The sequence below is a fragment of the Euprymna scolopes genome, chromosome 26 (assembly GCF_053919585.1).
Source record: "Euprymna scolopes isolate OS-2025 chromosome 26, ASM5391958v1, whole genome shotgun sequence".
NCBI lineage: Eukaryota > Metazoa > Mollusca > Cephalopoda > Sepiida > Sepiolidae > Euprymna > Euprymna scolopes.
The window spans coordinates 99,061,728-99,084,754 of NC_136507.1; the positions used below are offsets into that span (position 1 = coordinate 99,061,728).

The window sequence follows — 23,027 nt, forward strand, 5'->3', positions numbered from 1 at the left end:
AACAGTAGTCTGAAGAATCCCAAATAATATGCATTAAAAAAAATCGGAATTATTTTAAAAAATAGTTTTCTTTCTGTGTATCAGATATATTAATAAAATAAAAAATTAACAATTTTACTTCAGTGACACAAATACACAACAAATCAATCTATATACAGGCTCAACAAAAATCAATATTCATATCCATTAATTTGACAGATTTATTTTAACTTAAAAATACAAAATATTAAAAAAAAAACAAAAAACTACACACTTCATTCAAATTGACTAAAAGAAAAAAAATGTACTCTGCCAATGTTTGCCCTTATTTATCTAAATATATTATTAACATGGTCAGATAAAATTATAGAATTATTTCATTAATAATATTTTTTGATTATAAATTATTTTTTCTGAAGACTTGAAGAAAAAAAAAATCCACTTCCCTACTCTGGGCGAACTGACCTCCCTCCCGTTATCTAACACATTGATTTCATTATAGAATGGATGATTTCTTAAATTCATTTCATGTGGCATGGGAAGTTTGGGGTGATTGTCTGATTTGCTATTTGACTTTTTGCTTCCCCTAACCACTTGAAATGGTTTTCATCAAGAGACTAAAAAAGGCATTCGTTTTACTTGCTAACTTGCATGACAAGATACAAGTGTGTGTGTGTGTGAGAGAGAGAGAGAGAGAGAGAGAGAGAGAGAGAGAGAGAGAGAGAGAGAGAGAGATCCACAGACTGTTTGCTGTATCACAGCTAGTAGCCTGGAGGAAGAATACTGGCCTACGAAATCAAAGGTGACTTTGTGACTGGCAGTAAATACTGGTCATGTATTTGAGCTCACACTTAGAAACTCGACCGACAGATAAATTTAAAACCAAGTTGTGAAAACTCCCAGCTCTCCATCAGCCAGCGTGAAAAGAAGGGTAAATACTCTTTACCTACACTGCAACTAAAAGAATAGAATTGATAACTCTATTCAACTCTAGTGACATTAGAGTTAATCATTTTGATAAATCTGTTGTAATTCCCCAACAGAGTTGTTAATTCCCTTGAAATTTCCTTTTCAGCTAACACCAGATGCGACGTGAACAAAACACAGAAGTTACCACAGGCTCTGATCGATAATTTAGTTGACCGAGGTTTCCACAACAGCCTTTTGTTCTGCACAAGTTCGGAATTCAACTACAAGGGCAAATGCCGAGCGATAAACACGTCATAATTAATAATCTAAATTTATCTTAAAACAACTTATGTCGAGTAATTTCAAGAATTAAATACTAAATTTCCTGTTGGAGGAAAACGATCGGTTGAATTAAATGACTTGATAAATCCAAAAAGGAAAAGATGCCAAATCCAAACATGTAAATTGAATGCAAAATAAAAAATAAAAAATTTCGATGGTTAGCCGTGACGTCATTCAACGATGCTGGGAGAAAAGGGGATGTTCATTAAATCTGCCACATTTGCATTTTACATGATGAAAGAAGGCTTCGTATGATCAGCAACTCTTGTTGAGACGGGGGGTGGGGGTCAGAATGTTTTAAGAACCAAAATTCAACGAGCTTGGAACATTCATATCAGTGACTAACAGGGGTGGGGGGCACCCGACCTTTCTGGTCGTAAAATACGCTTAAATATATCTTAATTCATGCAGATTTCGTATTTATTATTACAGAGCCAATTCTCTATTGGATATTTATATATTTCACCAGAACCTCTGGCGGCTGGCCTTGATGGAAGAGAGACTAAAACTTGTTATGGTTTCAAATGATCTGAAATAACAGCAGCTTTAGTTTTGCTGCTTCAGATATCTTCCTTGTGGTCTTACGAAGCCATTAATAGTACCGATTAAAAAAAAAAAAAAAAAAAAAAACACTAGAGTATCATCACCGAGAATCGAAACGAAAACATTTAGTGCTCCAGCCGCTCACTGCCATTTGAGCTAACCCGACGGATAGATAAAAACGATTAAAAATTAAAACATTTCTAGCCATGATTGAATCTGCACATGTGTAACAATTGATAGAATACGTCGACAAATTGAAATAAACATTTTGCATTTCAACTAGGTAAATTTGTACATAAGATCCACCTCCACAATTTTCTTTAGAATGGCGACTTTTAAAGGTTTTTGATTATGCTGACTAAGAAAATCTCATTCAAATTTTGTGGAGGCAAGTACTTATAGAGACCTGTATTATGCACTGTAATTCAATGACTGCCAGGCTAGCGTGATAAACAAATCTACTTCTCTATTACTGACACTGCCACCCCCATTTTTTTTTTTTTTTTTTTTTGTAGCATTTGCGGATGGGTGTGCTGACAATGATTATCATGGTTAAATTTGGGGGAATTATTTTCTCCCACTAAAAAGGGGGTTGTCTACCCTGAAAGCCGTTCTTTACATGGGGATGTCTATTTCAAACGCCGTTCTTAACACGACAATACCCAAAGAAGTGAAATGAAAAAAAAAAATCGTAATTATTTTGTTTTAAACGTTAAAAATGACGACATAAAAATGGAATTTAATTTAATACTATTGGCGGAAAAGTTAAGAGGAAGACTTGAACAACAAACAGAAACAGTTAGGACTGCTACTACTGATTTCGGTCACTCTAAACAATCCATATACAGTGAGAATCCTAACCTATTTTTTGTAATTTTATTAATTCATACTAATTTACACATTCTCTTAATTGCTTTCTTAATTCAAACAATACCTGCATGTTATCGCCCCAAACCAGCACTAATCGCCAGTGAAAGCCAGAGTGTCCATAATTGTTCAGGGACGAAAGTGGCCACCAACAACAACTGTAGTTTACTTTTTTGAGAGGGGGAAGGGGGCAGGCTTCCACTGGGCAACGCCGATTAACGGGTCCTGCTAGTATTGCATATGAAAGACTCCGCTATGGAATTTCTACAAGTCCTGCTAGTAGTAGTAGTATTAATAATAATAAAGAAAAGGAAATGTGTTCATAAAATCATTTAATGTAACAAATCAATCATTTTGATCTGTTACTTGAAAGGCAATTTACAAACTTTTAATTACAACCAATAACTGAAATGTGTTCCGATTTTAGAGCTTTGAATCACGAAATAATGAAATTTAAATTTCCATGTAATTCAATTATTTTTGCAAATATTATGTAGAATAGTTTTATCTTTGAAGGAATAACTAACCTTTACGAAGGAATGGTAATTAAGCGCCATTAACAAAATATGAGTTTAATCAATTTGGAGTTTTTATATTCATTCTATCATTTTTAATATATTCATTATATCCATTTTAAAATTATAATCAACACCAACTTTAAACATAACGTGTTTTTTAATAGGAGAAAGCCATATTCTTTCAAAGTGTTATTTCATAAGGTTAAAATGAAAACACTGAAAAGAGTAATGCTGTAAAAAAATTTTTATGAAGAAAAAAAAAAAAATTAAATGATTTTCATTTGAAACTTTCGGTGGAATCCATCTTTATTATAGAAGGCTTCGTAATGTTTCTTTTTCTCATTTTTAGGTTTCTTACTAAAATTAGATTAAAAAACAAACAAAAAACATTATGGTCTTCTATGATTAGGTTGGATTTTACTGAAAGTCCGAGAAAAAATTTTTTTAAATTATTTTCATTTATCACTTAATCATTATTATTATTATTATTATTATTATTAATAATAATAAATTCAGCATTAGTCTGTTTTCCAATGTTTAACCTTCTAACGTTTCTTTAATTAAGCAAAAAAAAAAAAAGCATAAATATGGTTTCTTCATAATATATTCGTGATCATTCCATTTCAGAGATGATGTTTCCACAACAATGAGGTATTTTTATAAAGAATCCGGTGCATATATCAGTTTTTCTAAACGACAGAGTGACCCCCACCTCACCATTAAAAAAAAAAAAAAAAGCATCACACATGGAATCGTTTCTGCAATTCATTCATATTTGGTACAATTTAACTTCAATCTATATCTGACTTACCCACCAAAATCAAAGCCGTACCAAAAGAGTGTGCCAGAGTTATTGCGTATTTTGCATGTCGTATCCAAGTGTTTACCATTAAATGGCAACAAAAACAAAAAACTATCAATAGGAATTTAATTGTCAGTGTTCTGCCTCAATGATTTTTCTATTTGCCCTCCCCCTTTCTTTAAAAATATTGCAGGAAATAAACGTATGTAAGAAAAAGAAAATTAAGTGTAATAAACACATAACTGTTTGAAGATTTTCATCCATAAAACGTCATAAAACAATTATATTAACATGCTTGCATCATAAAACAAACAAAAATATTATAATCCAGTGTTACCAAATAGTTTATTCTTGGTTAATAATTTTATTTTTTTCTTCAGAAAATATGAATAGTTTTCCTCTAGTTTATTTTCTATATATTAATGAAATTAAAATGTATTTACAATCGAATCAATACCGTAGCATAAAATATGTAATAAGATATGATTAGTTTAATAGAAGGAGAGAATAATATAAGAATATACCGAAGGAAGAGGGTAAGAAAACTGAAGACGATTTTTTTAATTTATTTATTTATTAACTTAAATCATTTTTAGCTCTTCTCTTCAATCACTGGTGTTTCATGTGGCGCCAGAATTTCACAATATTTCGGGGATATACCTCTTTGTCAAGTGTTTATATTCCTTTTTCTCAGGTCTTTATACTCGGCCATGTCAGTGTTAACTGAAATTTTGTAGTCAAAGTTAGCAGAAAGTCAAAATCCAATTGTATAACTAATACTTTTAACATAAGTGTTATTGCATTCTAAAAAACTTTGTAATCGATTGTCATCAAATAAATATCAAATCAAATGAACAGTGGATTTTCTATTGTTTATAAGTGTTATGCATATTTTTAAAACTAATTTAGAATTACCATTGATTCAATTATTTCTCGATCTTTAAATCTATTTTTTATTAATAACTTAAATTATTTTATCTCTTCTCTTCGATCACTGTTGTTTTCATGTGATGCCAGAATTTCACAATATTTCAGGGATATACCTCTTCGTCAAGTGTTTATATTTCTTTTTCTCAGGTCTATACACCCGGGTATGCCAGCCATGACTGAAATTTTATTGTCAAAGTTAGCAGAAATCAAAACCCAATGGTTGGATAATTAATAATTTTAACACAAATGTTATGCGTGCCTTTAAATCAAGTTATAATTATCATTTATTAAATTATTTTCTTGTATTTAAACTTTCTTACAACTTCCAGTATATTCTTGCATTGTTATAGCCTTCTATTAAACTATATATATTACACACAATGCTTCAAGCGAACTACACAACTATTATGTAACAATATATATATATATTATGATGTATAACATATCAGCTATGTTTTACAATAGAATGAAAAAGTGGTAAATATATATATATGTATGTTACTAAAAGCAAGATAATTTACTTTTCCCCTTAGCTGGATAAGGTTTTGATCTTTTAATATATTTTAAAGTGTTTATTAAGTCTGAAATGCAAGTAGTGCTAAGTGTTTAAAATTAAAATGAAAACAAAGATGACACGAGATTGCCACCTTTAGAATCCAGAGAATCGCTCAAAACTCAAAAACAAAATGTGATACTGATAGAAACCTACCCAGTAAATGTCACAATATTTATTTGGTGGATTACTACTAGCATTTTTTATTTATTTTCGAGTTTTGAGTGATTTTCAGGATTCCAAAGGTGGCAACCTCAGATCGCCATCTTTGTTTTCATATTAACTTAAGCACTCAGCACATTTCAGATTTAATAAACGTTTAAAGTAAAACACTAAAAACCTACCCAGCTAGGTAGAAGAGTAACTTGTCTTTGGTAACATTTATTTGTTATATATTTGTTTTGTGACCACTATTTTTTGTTCTGTTGTCTATTGCAAAACATATCCAACATATCTTGTAGCCTGTTATAAGCTTTAGTTTTTTTTATTATTTCAGTCAAAGCAAATTGTATCCCCATATTAGAAAAAAGGTAAAGCAAATATGAATATTGATAAATATTGAGCCTGGTGGGGAGCTCCATTTTTGGCATTTGTTGAGTATTAAAACAAAAACGAAAGTCATCATACAAGATGCATGGTAAAATGATGAAGAGACAACAAGAGAGTCTTACAAAATGGTTGCGATGCTAGCATTAGGATGGTCAAATGGCATAAGGCTGGGGGCTAGCGGCATGCTCACACTCAACGGAAGAGGACAAAGAGGCTAGCAAGGGAGGAGGAGGAGGACACATGCTTACACCGACCTAGGTCCTCAGCCGGATCGTGTTTACTTTGTTTCGCCGCAGGATTTAATTTATAGATCGAAGGTGACACTACAAAAAGACAGTTGCCAGTTTTCAAATGATGTGGACCGTAGAATAAACAATATAAGAAACATGGACAGGTAAGGAGAGAGAGGGAGAGAAGGGGGGAAAAAAATTATATATCGAAATCAACAACAAAAAATGGCTTACAAAAAAAAGCATTTTAGGAGAAAGAGTAAAAAACAAAACAAAACGAAAAGTTTGAAATTTTTTATGGAAAAAAATTTATATTTAAGGAAAAAACACACAAAAAAAAATCAATAAAAGATTTCATATTTTCACATTTCTTAAATTAATGATAAAGAAAATTATAAACAAATCACTTCAAATTGAAAAATATTCAAACAATTTTTTAAAAAAGTTTCATATCTAATTCATACCTTTAAAATATACCAGCTGGTTGCATATCATTAAAACAATGTTCAATAAAATAAAATATTAAAATTATATTAGTTGTAAAAATTAACCAAAAAAGTTTAAAACTGTTAAAAAAAGGTAACATTATTATAACATCAGTCATTATCAAAAAACGGTCTGAATTTTTTTTTTTTTTTTTTTTTTTAAACTCTTTCTCACTCCAAACAAGGCATATTTTGAACATTAAGAACTACTATTTGGGATAATATCTAATAGGGAACGGTGGAGTGTTCAGTCGTGACATGTCTGTTTACATTATATTTAAACTTCTGCAGGTTAGTACTGTCAGGAAAGTGGGAAACAGGGAAGGAATTTTAAAGTCTAGCAGTCCGAGAGAAGATTTATTAGAGTAGAAGGCTGCCTGGCATCTAGGAATCTCAGCAGTAAAGGGATGGGATTTTGCTACTTGTAGGGATAGTGAATAGTATGTATATCAAGCAGGTACAAGGGCATTTAATTCAGAGCACATTCCAATAAAGTATTTGTAAAACAGGCGCAGGAATGCAACATTGCAGTGATGGGACAGAGGTTGGAGCTTGATCGATAGTGTGGGATCTATTAGATTTGAGACTTTTTTTTATCCTGTCTAAGAGGGAGAGACTAATGGTAGATGCACCAACCTAGTTTTTTTTTTTTTTGCTTTTTTTTGTTTTTTGTCTGTTTAGTGAATTTTTAAGTTTAAAACACCAATACCCTAAAGTAGATTTCTTATTTACCCCAATAAGCATCTATGGTCATCTGATGAAAAAAAAAAAATTTTTCTTTTTTTTTTTTTTTGCAACATTTGATCAACAATTTGTTTCAATAGTTAAACCATTTCAATAGTTAAACTAGTAACAGTCGTCATCTTACTTTATCAATATAAACAAATAATTAAGAACTAGAATTAAAAATATGACGACCCCCCCACTTCATTTTTCTACTAACAAAGAAAAAAAATTACCTCGTAAGAAGGAAATTAGATTCAAAAGTACATTTGTATTTTATTGTTGCAGTAAAATATTTATTAACTTTTATTCAATTTATCCAGAAGAGTATGGATATTGCAATTAAAAAATTTTTTTTAAATTACAGTTGAACATATATTCTTTGATTATCACTTTATTTGACTAAATTATTTTTTTTGGCTAACATCAACATAATGGCAGAATTCATTATTTTTTTTATTTTTAAAGAAAAAAATAATAGTAAAAAAAACAAAAACAAAAGAAAAACAGCAAAGTTTTGAAGGAAACTATTTCTTGTAGTAATTTGCCCAGTATAGAGGTTATCCTAAGAGTGAATCGGTCATGCAGTTATAGACATGTGGATAAACCATTGCAGAAGCATGATGGTCTTGAATCTCATGAAGGATGGCCAACCAAATGATATACGAAGTAGGAAACAGTTGACCTGCTGAACCATGAGACTGCAGAGTGAGCTTGTGAAATATTAAAAATAACCTCTCTTCCTTTCAATGAAGAAAAAGAAATGAACAGAAGAGAAATTCTTTGTTAATTTGCAACTTTCACAAAATAGCGTTTGATAGAGCTCCAAAATTAACCTACCCTAACGTGCAAACTTGCTGAAAAAAAAAAAAAAAAAAAAATTATATATATATATGTTTCATATAGTCTAAAATATAGATATTCTAATAGAGATATTCTAGCGTTTGAATCATAACACAAGTGCAGATTTTGCATTGCAACATCAGACCAAAAGGATGTAAACAGCTGAATATAAAAACATATTACAGAACCATTAAATTCAGAAGGTAACACAAAAGCTGATTCATCCATTTCTAGCAAGGAGACCCGACGTTGTCCTGGATTGAATTAGGACCAACGAATGTTCCACACTTCCAATACTTTTATTGTCGTCAAAATCGGTGATATTGCTCTTTTTTCAAGCAAATCGATTGATTGCCTGCTTTAGTCAGGGGTTCACCACATTGTACTGGGAGGAAGCTTCCCCACAATGATTTAGTCCACAAAACGTTGTAGTCGCCATTATATAATGACTTAAATAATTATTTTTTATATAATGACTTAAATAATTATTTTTTATATAATGACTTAAATAATTATTTTATATAATGACTTAAATTAAAGTTACAAATGCAAAAGTTAAATATTATGGTTCACTTATGCTCTAAACAAAAACATTTATTTCAAACATGCCCCTGTCTTATCAAAGAACCTACTGTTGATTTTACACACCAGGCCCTTCTGCTTGTGTGGTTATAAAACTTCTAAAATGCATTTGTGATATTAGGCTGTATCAGTGAATTGACTTAGTCAAAATTCGACTGTTCCTTTTTGAATAGGATTTTTTCAATTATCGGTTTTTGATACTTATTGGAGGAATTCCAATACAAAACCTATCTAAGAACATTGCCAGACACAAAGCACATTTGCGTGAAATTTCTTATGTGCTGAAAAAATGATTCATTTACTTTTGAAATATGATACTTGCTTAAGTAAAACAAAAGACAATGACATTCTGGATCCTAGGTAATCAAGTTTGCACTACCCACTTTCATAATATGAAGAGAAATTATGTTGATAATGAAAATAGTCTGAAGAGATTAAAATGTAATATCATAATTTATATTTATTGCTCCTGGGCGATTCCAAGTAAAGCAAACAATATAAAACGGTAATGCTAATGACAATGTTATTGCTATTTGACAACATTGAGCAGAACAAAAGTTTTTGTACCCCCCCCCCGGCATCACTTATTAAACAATATTACAATATTAGTAAGTAGACCTTCATAGCACTGTTAAACGTATAGTTAAAATTAAACTATAAAGATAAATGACGTTATTAATGTGAATTTTATTACACCCAGACTAATCAAGAGTAAATTTTTTTTTTTTTACTTGGGAATCACCACTTATCAAGGCCCGAAGGCCACTTGAGGATAAGGGTTAATGAATGTAAGGAGTTAGTGTAGTAATTGTTAATGGTTTAAATAGTGTAGAATTTGATTATTTATGGTGACGGTTCAACAAAAACTTATTTACATTGGATTTGAAGACAACCATGTTGTATTTAACCAAGAAGCAGGCCAGTGGAATAGTGTTCCAAAGATGGGCAGTTCTGGGAAAGAAACTTTGTTCATGGCATCTACGTTTAGATTTAGGCACAGATACAGAGTGGGGGAAATCATATATAGCGGTTGTAGCTAGTCGAGTGATTTTTGTAAAAGTTTGGCAAGGGGGAGGACTCTAGATTGGAGTTCAGTCGAGCACTTGCCATGAAAACAGCGATAGAGCAGAGACAGGTTCGTGACATCTCTTCTGTGGGATAGAGGTTGCAGGGAAGAGAAACGAGCATCATTTACTAGGTTTCAAAGGAATATACGGTATAATCATGCTGACATACTGGTTCTCATTAAATCACGGAAGTTAAGCAACATCAAGTCTGATCAGTAGCAGATGATGACCTGATCCTAGTAGGTGGCACATGTGAAATAGCAACAGACAGGAAAAGTTGGAAGTAATTTACGAAATGCCTAACCTCAGCAGGAGATGAAAAAATGAAAAATAATATCTACCCCAACCTTAACAGCATTAATGTTAACATAAATAGCCACAACAGAACTGGTCAGATTTGAACTCTGCATGTCAGATTCCATAGCGCATGATGGTGTCCATTAAGCTAAACATGTACCTCCTATTAGTGGCCAATAATCACTGAACCGCTGCCACAAGTAGTTAAAAACGGATGTAACGATCAACTATGTATTCGTTTTATGCCAGTTGACAACGCCTTCCACGATCACGGTGCAATTAAATTTTATAATTAGTTCTTAACGAGACGAAGCAAAGCAGCTAAATTAAAATTAAGATGGTTGCTTAACTGGTGACACAATAGACAGAAGATAAGACCTGCATTAAATTTAAAAGCGAAATCAGGAGGGTAAGTGTTCAGTGACTCTCGATTACCCGACTGACCAAGTTTCACTTTATCATTAAGAAGACATAATGATAGACTTGCAAGTTGGCAATTAAGGAAGTCTTTTCTTGACATTCAAATCAAAGCGTTACACCAACATTAACTTATTCACCCCCCTCCCCCCGCACCTCCGAATGAACCAGTTTTACACAAAACCATGTTTACATTCGAAGTTTCATTTGTGAATCAAAGAATACGTTGAGATTCTTAATATTCTGTCAGAAGTTTTCTAAGTCAAGGATTTTCATTCTGTAAGGAATTAGTTTTTTTTCTTCATCTAAATGCTTAGATTACCTTTACTTTTGAAATGAAATGCGACATTATGACTACTTCGTTAACACGTTATTTGTACTAAAAATAATGTTCACCATCCATTAGTCATCCATATATATCCACATATATATATATATATATATATATATATATATATATATATATAAGTGAACGTGTGTGTGTGTGTCTGTGTACATTTCCCGACGCAATGACTGTCAATTTTCAGTCTACAGATTCGAAATTTGATATACAGGGTACTGAGATTTGGGAAAATCGATGTGATCGGTTTTTGGCCAGAAATTTGGCGATTAAGGGGTCAAAGTTCAACGATTTGACCTTTGAGAACTCTACCAAACTCCTCCGACAATTTTGGGTCTATACACTTGAAATTTTAGATATAGGTTCCTTGGTCATGGATCTAACTTAATAACTTGATTTGAGCCCAAAACAATAAATTTTAAGGGGTCATAATAGGGGTCAAAGTTAAAAATAAAATTGACCTCTGCAGTCTCTTCCAAATTACTTGGACAATTTCTGGTCTAAATATTTGAAATTTTACATAAAGAGTATTCAGAGATAGGGCAAGCTTTTTCATGAGTTTAGGTCGAAAATTTTTAGTTACCAATATATAAATGTATGTATGTATGTCTGTTTGCATGTCTGCCTTAAACTTTCGATAGAGGCGACGGATTTTACCAAGATTAGTATCGTTTTAAAGTTCGACCTTTCATACGATAAATATCGAAAAATTCGCTAAAAACATTAATATCTTCCCCTTCAACTAGCCACTTTTCTACAGGGGGCGGGTCACTTTTTTCGCCGATATTTTTGCAAGTTATCCTCTCCTTTAGATTGTCTAGCCTTAATTTAAAAAAATATCGCTTCCGGTTTGGCGGTGGCCGTAACAGCATAAACGTTAAGTTTTACCCTGTTCTTTTCCTCCTTTGCGGTGCGGGTTCGAGCCTGCCTTCCTACTACCACTTTTTTTTTTTTTTTGCTCAACATACACATCCAAACACCCAGGCAACGCCGGACTGAAATGCTAGTATAATAACAATAATAATAATAATAATAATAATAATAATAATCGCAAAAACTGAGATGATGCATCTGAAAAACAGATGTACAAGAATGGATGACCAAAATAAGAATCAAGTTAATACAAAAAGATGCTGAAAAAAAAAAAGAACGATCCCAAGCAACTACAGACCAATAACCTGCTTACTAGTCATGTGGAAAATCTTAACGGTACAACTAAGTAAACTGATCTACAACTCTTAACAATCGTGGACTACTACCTAAGGATGAAAAAGGATGCCGGAAAGGAAAGATGGACACACAACCTATTATACATGGATCAAAAGATCCTGAAAGTAGTAAAAAGCAGATGAAAGAACAAAGCCACGGCATGGATTGACTACAAGAAAGCTTGCAACAGAATTTATCAAGTATATTTGAAAGTGGCAATTAAGAAAAACTTTTCATGATCTTCAAACAATTTCAATATTAACAACCCATCTGTTAAATGAAATAGTTTTAAAATCCTGTTTATGTTCAAAGTTTCATTTGTGATTCAAAGAATCTGTAGAGATTCTTAATATTCTGTTGAAAGTTTTCCAAGTCAAGGGTCTTCGTTCTGTTAGGAATTACCATTTTTTTTTTTCATCTAAATGTCTAGATTACCTTTTCTTTTGAACAGCCTATTATCAAACCGATTAATGACGGGGAAGATTTTGTTATGATGCACTTATTTGCACAAAAATGATGTTCTGCAAACATGGTTATTAATTATTATTATTATAATCTATTATTTGAAGTACAGTTGTCTGTGTGATTGTATATTTGTATGCCCAGCTAAAACCAAAAGAATACACAACAAACTCTTACAAACGATTCTGAATTTCGGAGATAATGATTGATTTTTATTATTTGCCTTCTTTGGAATACTGTTCTCATCTTGAGTGTTATTTTCACAATGTTTCAACCGATATAACCTCTGGCCTTTATTGGATTGGGCAGATTCCCAAGTTCGACAAGTTATATGAACCGAAACATGAAAATAACACTCAAGATGTGAACAGTAGTCCAAAGAAGCCAAATAATACGAAGCCCCTACAGAGTTGAGTTGATTTTTTTTTTTTTTAAATCAGCGTAACCATGGGGGAAAAATATCTAAAATTTAGAAAAAAAAAAAAAAAAAAAAATTCATCTTTTTGGGATAAAATGTCCATTATATATAATTTGATATTATCAAGAATTAAACACGATTTTTAATGTTATCATGTATGAATACAGCCCAGGAAATGAGACATCTTTTTTTTTTTTTCAAATTGAAAGATGCTAACTGAATTTAATTTATCGTTTTCTTACCCATTTCTCTACAAAGAAAATGGGTGGTAGGAGAAACAGTTTTAATAGTGCTACGAAGGCATCCTTAATTTTATTTCATTGTTTTTAGTCACTCCTCACATAAAAAGAAATTTCTCTTCTAGAGGTGATGAGAAATTTAGCAGTACATAGCATCTTTTATTTAGTTCCTTTTTAAGGCCCCAGATAATGCTGAATAGTCTTACTAGTAATATAGAAAGGGCAGCCTAAATAGGTGCTGTTCATATTAGTCAAGGATAACTCCTTGGCAATCAGTTCAACAAAGTCTGGGTCATTTTTGAGTAGATGAACTTTGCTCTGTGCAGCTTTGAAGGTGCGCCTTCCTAGGCTTAACCTTCTTTTTCAGAAGGAATGAGTTTACTGTCTTAGACGTCTCTACCAGGAAATGCAAGAGAAATTTATAGGGTTGCTTAAGCATTTTTTGTGAGCCAAAGACCACGCACCTTTTATGTCAATAATGGAAAGTAGGTAAATAAGTATGCATCCAACAGAATTAAAACTAACAAAATCTCAAACTGACATCCTTCAACCCCAAAACAGTGGTGGCCTTGGCGTGGATCATGGTTATGAAGGGCTAAGGAGAATAGAAATACTGAAGGAGAACACCATTTAGACCTCCACTATTATAAAGAGTAATAGCATCTTTAGGAGGTTTGTGGTTACTTAAATTACAGAGGACGCAATCTCTCATTTCAAAACTCAAATATTTCTAATTCATTTCTGAATTGTTTAGCTGAGAATTAGTTATTCATATTATTTGGACTTATCGATCTACTGTTCTCATCTTTGTGATTTTTACAACGTTTCAGTCGATGTAACCTCCGACATTCTTCAGGTGTATCTTGTTGAACTCAGAAATTCAGACGGAATTTCAAACGAAACCTTTTATTTCACAGAGGTAGCATGCTCTTGTTCTGTCAGCCATGACTAGACAGAGGTCAGAAGTAATTCACAATTGTATTTTTCAGTCGCCCACACTGAGAATTGAACCTGAAGAAGGTTGGAGGTTATATCGACTGAAACATAAAAATCACACTCAAGATGAGAACGGTAGCCTGATGAATCCAAATACAGATTTCTAATTTACATTGAATTTGATACATAGTTATTAGACACCAATTAAGCAAGATTCCATGAATTTCAATTTATTCTTAAGGCCCCTTAAGCTTATCTGAAATATCAGACATTTTCTAGAATTATATATATATATATATATATATATATATATATATATATATATATATATATATAAATATATATATATTTTTTATGCACGTTTTGGTGCTAAAGAGTGCTCCTGCTGGTATAAAGACAATAAAACAACATATGCAGAGAATTATTATACAGAAAAATATCAGTAATGGGCTGAAACAATTGTACACAAGTATTGTTTGTAAAGCTGAAATCGTTTTTTGAAATGAGCATAAAAATGTGTGTCTGTTCCTACTGAAGTGGTATATTATATATAAAAAACGTATTTATAGCTCTAATATTGTACTATTGAGCTTTCTTAAAGAATTGTTATTAATATCTGTATTGGAACACAAAACTGGACATTTTTTTTATTCCAATGGTAAAAATATATATAGATATATTTTTTAAAATAAGAAATTATATACTATTGAGATATATATTCTATAAATTATTTTTGAATTGTAACAAATATTAAACCAAATAAAAGTGAATTTTCACTTTCAGAGCATGTATACCATTAGTTATCATTCCAAAAATTAAAAGATTCAATTAAGTAACACTCATACATTTCTATTAGTTTTTTTATGCGGATGCCTGAATTTTTCTTATATTGCATCTTACACGTGTTTCATCAAATAGCTAAACAACTTCCTCAGAGACAAATATATGTTCCTCATAGTGATGGAAAGATTGTTAAAACAATTATTATTATATATATATAAATCTTTAAAAAAATACTTTGCAATGATGCGATATAGGTCAAATACTTTCGCTTGTTTTCTTTTCCTTATAAGGAAAATGGTTTCCATAATGTTTTATTGTTACAGTGTTTTTTATTTAATAAGTTTAAAGAAAGGCTGTTCTTGTGAAAATTTTCAAACGACATAATGTTTGGATTTGTCCGAATAGTCTTGAAACAATTGTAACTAATGATGAAATACACTATTCGTTGTTATCAACCCATTCTTTGAAGTCTTGGTTTTTGTTAAAACAATAATTATATATATATATATATATATATATATATATATATATATATATATATATTAGTGGTGGGACGATTCCAATATTCCTCCTGATTCCGATTCTTCATAAACCTCTAAATATTTACCTACAAAGTTGCTATTTTTTTTTTATTACTGGAAAAAAAAAAAAAAAAAAAAAAAAAAAAAAAAAAACATGTTAAAAGTGCACATATTTTCTCAAACGTAAAAATACACTTGTGGGGGGGGGATGATCTATAGATTTTAGCATTAATGGTAGTTTTAAATCAATAAATATTTATTATTACTACCAGCAGTGGAAGGTTTGCTTCTTTTTTTTTTTTTTTTAAATGGAATCAAATAAAAAAGATAATTAAAAGAATTGTTTAGGTATCAGAAAATATGCACAATTTTTTCTGATTCTGATACTCCAAAAAGTTCTGATTTTTCTGATTCCTGATTAATCATTCCAACACTAGTGTGTGTGTGTATATATATATATATATATATATATATATATATATATATATATATATATATATATATATATATATACGTTTTATTTTTTTTATTATCGTTTTATCTGTTCAGTTACATATGTTTCGATTGCCGGACCATATTTACGATCCAGCAGCCTCATCAGAACTTACAGAAATGGCTATTATTATTTGGAAGAACAATTGTAAAAGAAATACGAGAGAGAGAGAAAAAAAAAGAGAGGAAGAGAAAATAAGGGGGGAAAGTCTGATGAGGCTGCTGGATCATAAATATGGTCCGGCAACCGAAACATGTGTAACTAAACAGATAAAACGGTAATAAAAAATAAAACACGTATTTGCTCTGCAATAGTATTGAGCACTCTCTTCAGGTTTTACTAATTACCAGTTTTGCCATACTATATATATATATATATATATAGTAAGTTAGCTCTACCTATGTATTGAGCATTGTTGAAGTAAATACTTAAAGTTTAGGCATAAAGTTATACTTTCCTATATTGATTTATGTGATTAAATGAAGTAGTCATCATATGTTTTTTTTTGTTTAAATTTTATTCAGAAAAGCATAATTTTCAGAACAGAAATTTATTGTTTCAAACAATTTCTAAATGAAATTAAAACAACAATAATTATAAATTCCATTTGCTCTATCAAGTATATTGAGCTATTCTCTTTTGGGCCGGGATTGTCTTATACAATATTACCTTCTAAAAAATATTTTATAAGACTTGATACCACATGATTCATTAACCTGTGTTCCTATTCGCCTCAGGATTCTGATACACACATGTTAATAAATTTTAATGAAAATTATTTCAACAATTATTTAAACAAAATGGAATTCAAACTAATAAAATATTCCGGTTCTTATATAAAAAAAAATATATATATATTTTTCGGCATGACAAATGACAACCACCAAGAATTGTGCAAGACATATTCCATATTTTTCATTTTTTTTTGTCACATAGTTTTGTTTCTTTTTACCAAGACGTTCGTAAGAATAATTCAGTTATTGAATAAAAACGATCACTTCATACTGTTAATATTTCCCATGAAAATATTTAAAACGGTATCAAACAATGGAAACTTTTTTTTTTGGGGGGGGGGGGGGGATATTAGTAAACTTTGAGAAAATTTCTTTTGTGAACATTCATCGGAAAAGAATAGATTTTTTGTACGAGATATTTGTTAAGATTGTTGGCAAGTAAATTCCTAGATTGACACAAAAAATATTTCTTTTCGAGCGATTTCGTTACTCAATATAACATTTGTTTCTTTTCTCTTTGATGGATTTATTCACTTGTTTACAGCAGTAGACATCTTCTATTATAATAAAGTCATATTCCTGTTTGTTCACAATTTCATTAATATATACAAAAGCTACACCGTTTCACAAATTCTTTGCCCCCCCCCCGACAAAAAGAGGGTAGACCTGTAAATTCACCCTTATCCGTTTGTCTGTTCATCTGTCCGCACTTTTTTCAATAACTAAGCCTTGAAATTTTTTGAAATTTTGCACAAACATTAAACATGATATGAGTAAAAAATAGAACGGATTTTCCGGGAAAACTTTGGTTGTCCCCCTAGGGTTGCCTTTCGGGTTAAAATGGCTAAAATTGACACTTTTGTGCCTATTAAAAAAATTGATGCCTTGGATTTTTATAAAACTTTCTGAAAAGTTGTAACTAACTGATTTCTATATAATTTTGTTTGTCTATACTTCACGATAACTCTTGGGTGTGCCCCAGAGGCTTTTTAGGGCTAAGAAAAACGCTCCATTTTTGGGACTATTTTACCATATTTGTTCAACATTTTCTGTGTATGTCTATTTAGCAGTTTTGCATGGTGCTGAACTCAAATTTAAATATGTTAAGGCCTTCAGGACTTTTGGGGCTAAATGGGGGGGGGCAAATGATAGACTTAATCATCTTTTTTTTTTTTTGCATGGTGCAAAACTCAAATTTACATATGTTAAGACCTAAAACTGCACCGTTTGTTCATTTCCACCAGGATTTGAAGTCCCCTGGGGACTTTTGGGGCTAAATGGGGGAGAGCAAATGCTAATCTTAGTCATTTTTTTTATGCCTGTGCACTCATGGAGGGGGACCATGCATGAAGTTCACTTGTTTTCATATTGAAAACGGACTTTTATACACTTATTCCATCATCATTTTCTATACATACTATTTATTCAAGGGGAAATGTACATTAAAGGAGTTACCTACTTTGCATATTACATTAAAGAAAATCTATGTTATTAATGGTTTTAGTATTACAATTGTTTTAATTATTTTGTTTAGAAATATTATTTAAAATTGATTTATTTAGTTTATTTTTTATTTAATTCATATTTTATTATTTGCTGAAGTCGACATCAATAGCATTTAAAAACAGAAGTTTTATTTAAGCTATGAGAGTAATTTCTCCTTGACCGTTTGCTTTTTCATACATGAAGATGGAAGTGTTTTCTGCTGCCATAAATCCAACACGCGGTCCATTTTCAAGAAAATAGTAACCGGATTAAAAGTTAGGATATTCGGTATATCTTAAATAGTATGTGACTAAACCCTCCGCTCAGCAATAGGCTTCAACCTGACAATGCAGGGTATATACAGCTAGTTTATAGATAAAGAAAATGGTACTATTATCGCCTATAGTAAGGATTGAACTTTCAACCTCAAGAAGACTGTCACTTCAAACTGATTGTTAATTAACCTCTTTAACCGCTATGATATAGATCCACGCAGACAATTCTAGTATGAATTTGACAAACTTTAAACATAACCTTGTCTACCTAACTATATATATATATATATATATATATATATATATATATATATATCACTATAAGGCATACAAGAAAAGAGAGGGGAGGGTTGGGTGGCTGGCTGGCTCTCTCGTCCCTCTCTCATTAGTAATGTCTATTTTGTTTGTTATGGTTTTTAATTCAATGATTGTTTTAATCCCATAGGCAATTAAAATGAATGGCTCTTCTCTTGGGGAAGCTCCATATCTTGACAAGCTTCTGGGACTGACCCTCACTCGTGATCTGAAATGGAACACTTACATCAAATTTGTTGCCAACATCGCTGAAATAATGATTGGATCACTCTACTGTTCCAGAAGGTATCTCACTGCTGATGTAATCCTCTGTATAGGAGCCAGGTATGCCCTAAAATGGAGTACTGTTGCCACATCTGGGCAGAAGCTGCTCAACCCTAGCCCTATCCAGCCTTGATAGAGTTCAAAACCTGTTCTTAAACCTCGGAGGTGATGCAACCTCTTTCCCACAGAAGAGACGTTGTGAGCCTGTCTCTGCTCTCTCATTATTTACCTGGTAAGTGCTCGACTGAACTCCAATCTATGATCCCGCCTTGTCAAACTTTCACAAAAAACACTATTAACTACAACCACTATAGACGATCCCCCCCCCACTTTCTAGCTGTGCCTAAATCTAAATGCAGATTCCATGAATAAAACTTCTTTCCCAGAACTGCCCATCTGGGGAACACTACCGCTGGTCTGCTTCCCAGTTAAGTACAACATAGTATCCTTCAAATCCAATGTAAACAAATTCTTGTGTAGCCGTCCTAATAATCAAATTCTATCCAATTTACATCATTAACAATTACTAAACTACTACTTGACATTAATTAACCTTTGCCCTCGAGTGGCTTTTGAGCCTTGATAAGTTGTGACTCCTAAGTATTAAAAAAAAACTTCTGCATTTATGTTTAAACGTTTCTTTGTTGCTTTTTAAGGGCATGACTTGATTTTCAACAAGTTGCCATGTGTTTTTAAATTTGAAGTTAAAGAAGCCTACATATCATTGCTCAGGCGAATTGATTTTTTCTTTTAATTTCATTACTGTCTTATTTGAAAGAAAAATTAATTTGTATTTAAATTACAAAATGTTAATGCTTATCCCCTTATATGAAATAAATACAAAAGTTTTAGTTACTTATTTACAGAAAAATTATGAAAAAGAAAACCGTTTATTATTTAAAAATTTGGTTTGTTGGTCGTTTTAATTTTATGGCATATCAACCACTTCCGGGTTATTTAATGCCTAATCCAGTAATTTTTTGAAAAATTTATGTTGAAGCATAAAATCTTTCTTTATATCTTCAAATATTTATTAATGGTGTTTGGTTTGATTGTTTTGTATAAAAAGGTTTTTGTTTTTGACTTTGTATAACATGATTGAGTTTTTTTTTGTTTTTTAAAATTTTTTTTATTACATTTTCACCCCAAACAAGGAACATTGCTACTTTGGTGCAGGGAATAACTATCAGGGACATAAGCTATTGGGGTACTATGTAGGGAGTTGGGCAGCAAGATGTCGGTTCACGTTACACTTGAACTTCTGCAGGGACCTGGAAGGGAATTCCAAAGTCTAGCGGTTCTGGGGAAGAAACTACTGGAGTAGAAAGCTCTTTTACATCTAGAAATCTCTACTGTGTAGGAGTGGGATTTAGCTGCTTGTCGGGTTTGTCGAGGGTATTTACGTCGTGAGGGCACAAGTACTTGCAGTTCGATAGTGCATTCACCATTAAAATACTTGTAGAACAGGCAGAGGGATGCAACATTTCGCCGGTGGGACAGAGGCTGAAGCTTAGATGACAGTTGGCGACTCTCTTTTGAACCTTGTCTAGGAGCGAGAGACTAGTAGCAGATGCACCAGCTACAAATATGACAATACTCCATACATGGGCGAATGGTGGCCTTATAGAGGTACAGGATACTTTCAGGCGTTAGTAGCTTTCTAGCACGGTAGAGAGAGCCTACCTTCTTCGCAGCGATCCTGGCAATGCTCTCAATATAATTGTTTCAACTCATGTTTCCTGTAAACGTTAGGCCGAGGAGTTTAAAAGAAGTACTTTCAGATAATGAATCTTTGGCCATTGCTATTAGTGGTAGAGAAGGTTTCTTGTAATTATTGAAGGAAACAAGTTTAGTCTTGGCAGCATTGAATGGGACTATCCATTTTTGGCCCCATTCTACTACAGATTGGTGGTCATCCTCTAGTGTTTCTGCCATGCTCTTAGATATGTGCCTGTTATAGTGTCCTCAGCATATATACCCATCTCTGAGCTTGGCAAAGGAAAATACAACAGCATCACTGTTTAATACATTACTGAAGCCAGTAGCACCAGGTTCCTATAACATGTATTACTACTCTGGGTCAGAGTGGACCTGAGAGCAATGCTAACTTATGGACAACTCCACATTTCACACAATTCCCAAACAGAACCTCACCACTGGATGGTTTTTAAGATTATATATACTCAGGATCTTAAAAGTTTGGTTTCAAGCAGTGAATTTTGTGAATTAATAGTTACCTGGCAAAGTCGGGTAATATTAGACAGAGTTGTGAAAATCATAACCAATTATGAATACTGAACTATATCTTGTCACGTATTTTCAACCTGTACGTGCTGTTCTCAGCTAGTGTTAATTTCAAAGTACCTGCAATTAAATAACACAGGTGATCTAACGCAATCAATCGGCTAACATCGTAACATTTCCCAGAATATCAAAACAAAAATGGCGTGATAAGCATCTTAAAAATCGATATGACAAGTCAAATTATAATTTCATTACACCAAGAGAAACCAAATGAGATTGCCATACAAAAGAAAGTATACTTTTTGATCGATCTGGGGAAGAGAGCGGAAATTTAATTAAGAAAACATGATCAGTCATGACTCTAATGAAATCCTTTCTTACAAACGAATCAACTTTTATTTAATTTGTATTATTTCGATTCAAACTAGATAAGATGCACTTAGAATATACGGAGTTAAAGCAACTGAAATATTGTGAGAATAACATTGAATATGAGAACTGTAGTCCAAATAATACAAATTATTTTAGATAGTCTATTATATAAATATGTGTGTCAAGCTAAAAGTAAAAAAAACTACAAAACAAAAACCCACAAAATTGGTATATTCTTGATCGGCATTGCCCTGGATGAATAATATCTAAAAAACAAAATTATTCTTTGAAGTGGGCCAGGTTTCATCAAGGTGGAGGAGGGGTCCGTTTTCCAGTCATTTCTAATGTTATCTTTTATTATAAAAACGAGGAGGATGACTTACATTATTAATTTTATTATTGACTCACATGGAGCTTTCACACAAGTCAACAAACGATCTGATTGGAAACCTGTGGTGTTCTCTGGAAGCTGAGTGACAACAAGTCTCCCCAGACGTCCAGCTCTCTCCACCTCCTTCGATAGCATTTGCAAATGAATTTGCACCATCGCAACAGCCGCTTACCATTGATTTCTCGCTGGTAGTGACCATTGGTTTATACTGGAATTTGAGTGGCACTCAGCCTCCCCAAGCTGCCAGTTCTCTTTGCGCTTGTTCAGCCGAGGTCTGGTTAGCGCTCGCTCCTCGGTCTTTCAGTCCTTATTGACCCTTCTCGGCCCTTTGGTATCACTTTTTTTTATTATTATTATTATTATTTCCATTTCTATTATTATTTCTATTATTATTATTTTTTTTATTATTATTATTTTTATTTTATTATTATTTCCATTTCTATTATTATTATTATTTTATTATTTCCATTTCTATTATTATTTCTATTATTATTATTATTATTATTATTATTATTATTATTTTCATTTCTATTATTATTATTATTTTATTATTTCCATTTCTATTATTATTTCTATTATTATTATTATTATTATTATTATTATTATTATTATTGTATTATTATTATTTTCATTTCTATTATTATTATTATTTTATTATTTCCATTTCTATTATTATTTCTATTATTATTATTATTATTATTATTATTATTATTGTATTATTATTATTTTCATTTCTATTATTCTTATAATTATTATTTTCATTTCTATTATAATTATTTTCATTTTTATTTTCATTTCTATTATCATACTTACTATTTTCAGTTCTATTATTATTATTATTATTATTATTATTATTATTTATTATTATTATTTTCAATACATTAAAACGAGAATTAGCTGAGTGGAGGTG

General features: G+C 31.7%; 1 protein-coding gene across 16 annotated transcripts in view; it reads right to left on the minus strand.

Annotated features, from left to right (window-relative positions):
- The window catches only part of LOC145248306 (endophilin-B1-like), a 407,921-nt gene that overhangs the window by 294,236 nt on the left and 90,658 nt on the right, over positions 1–23,027 (minus strand). For 13 of the 16 annotated variants that reach the window (XM_080110209.1, XM_080110207.1, XM_080110205.1 and 10 more), the window contains exon 4: positions 6,247–6,315. The exons of the other annotated variants lie outside the window; for them this stretch is intronic. In XM_080110209.1, the coding sequence (XP_079966335.1) occupies positions 6,247–6,315 (69 nt within the window). The remainder of the gene's footprint in view (positions 1–6,246; positions 6,316–23,027) is intronic. 16 annotated transcript variants of the gene reach the window in all.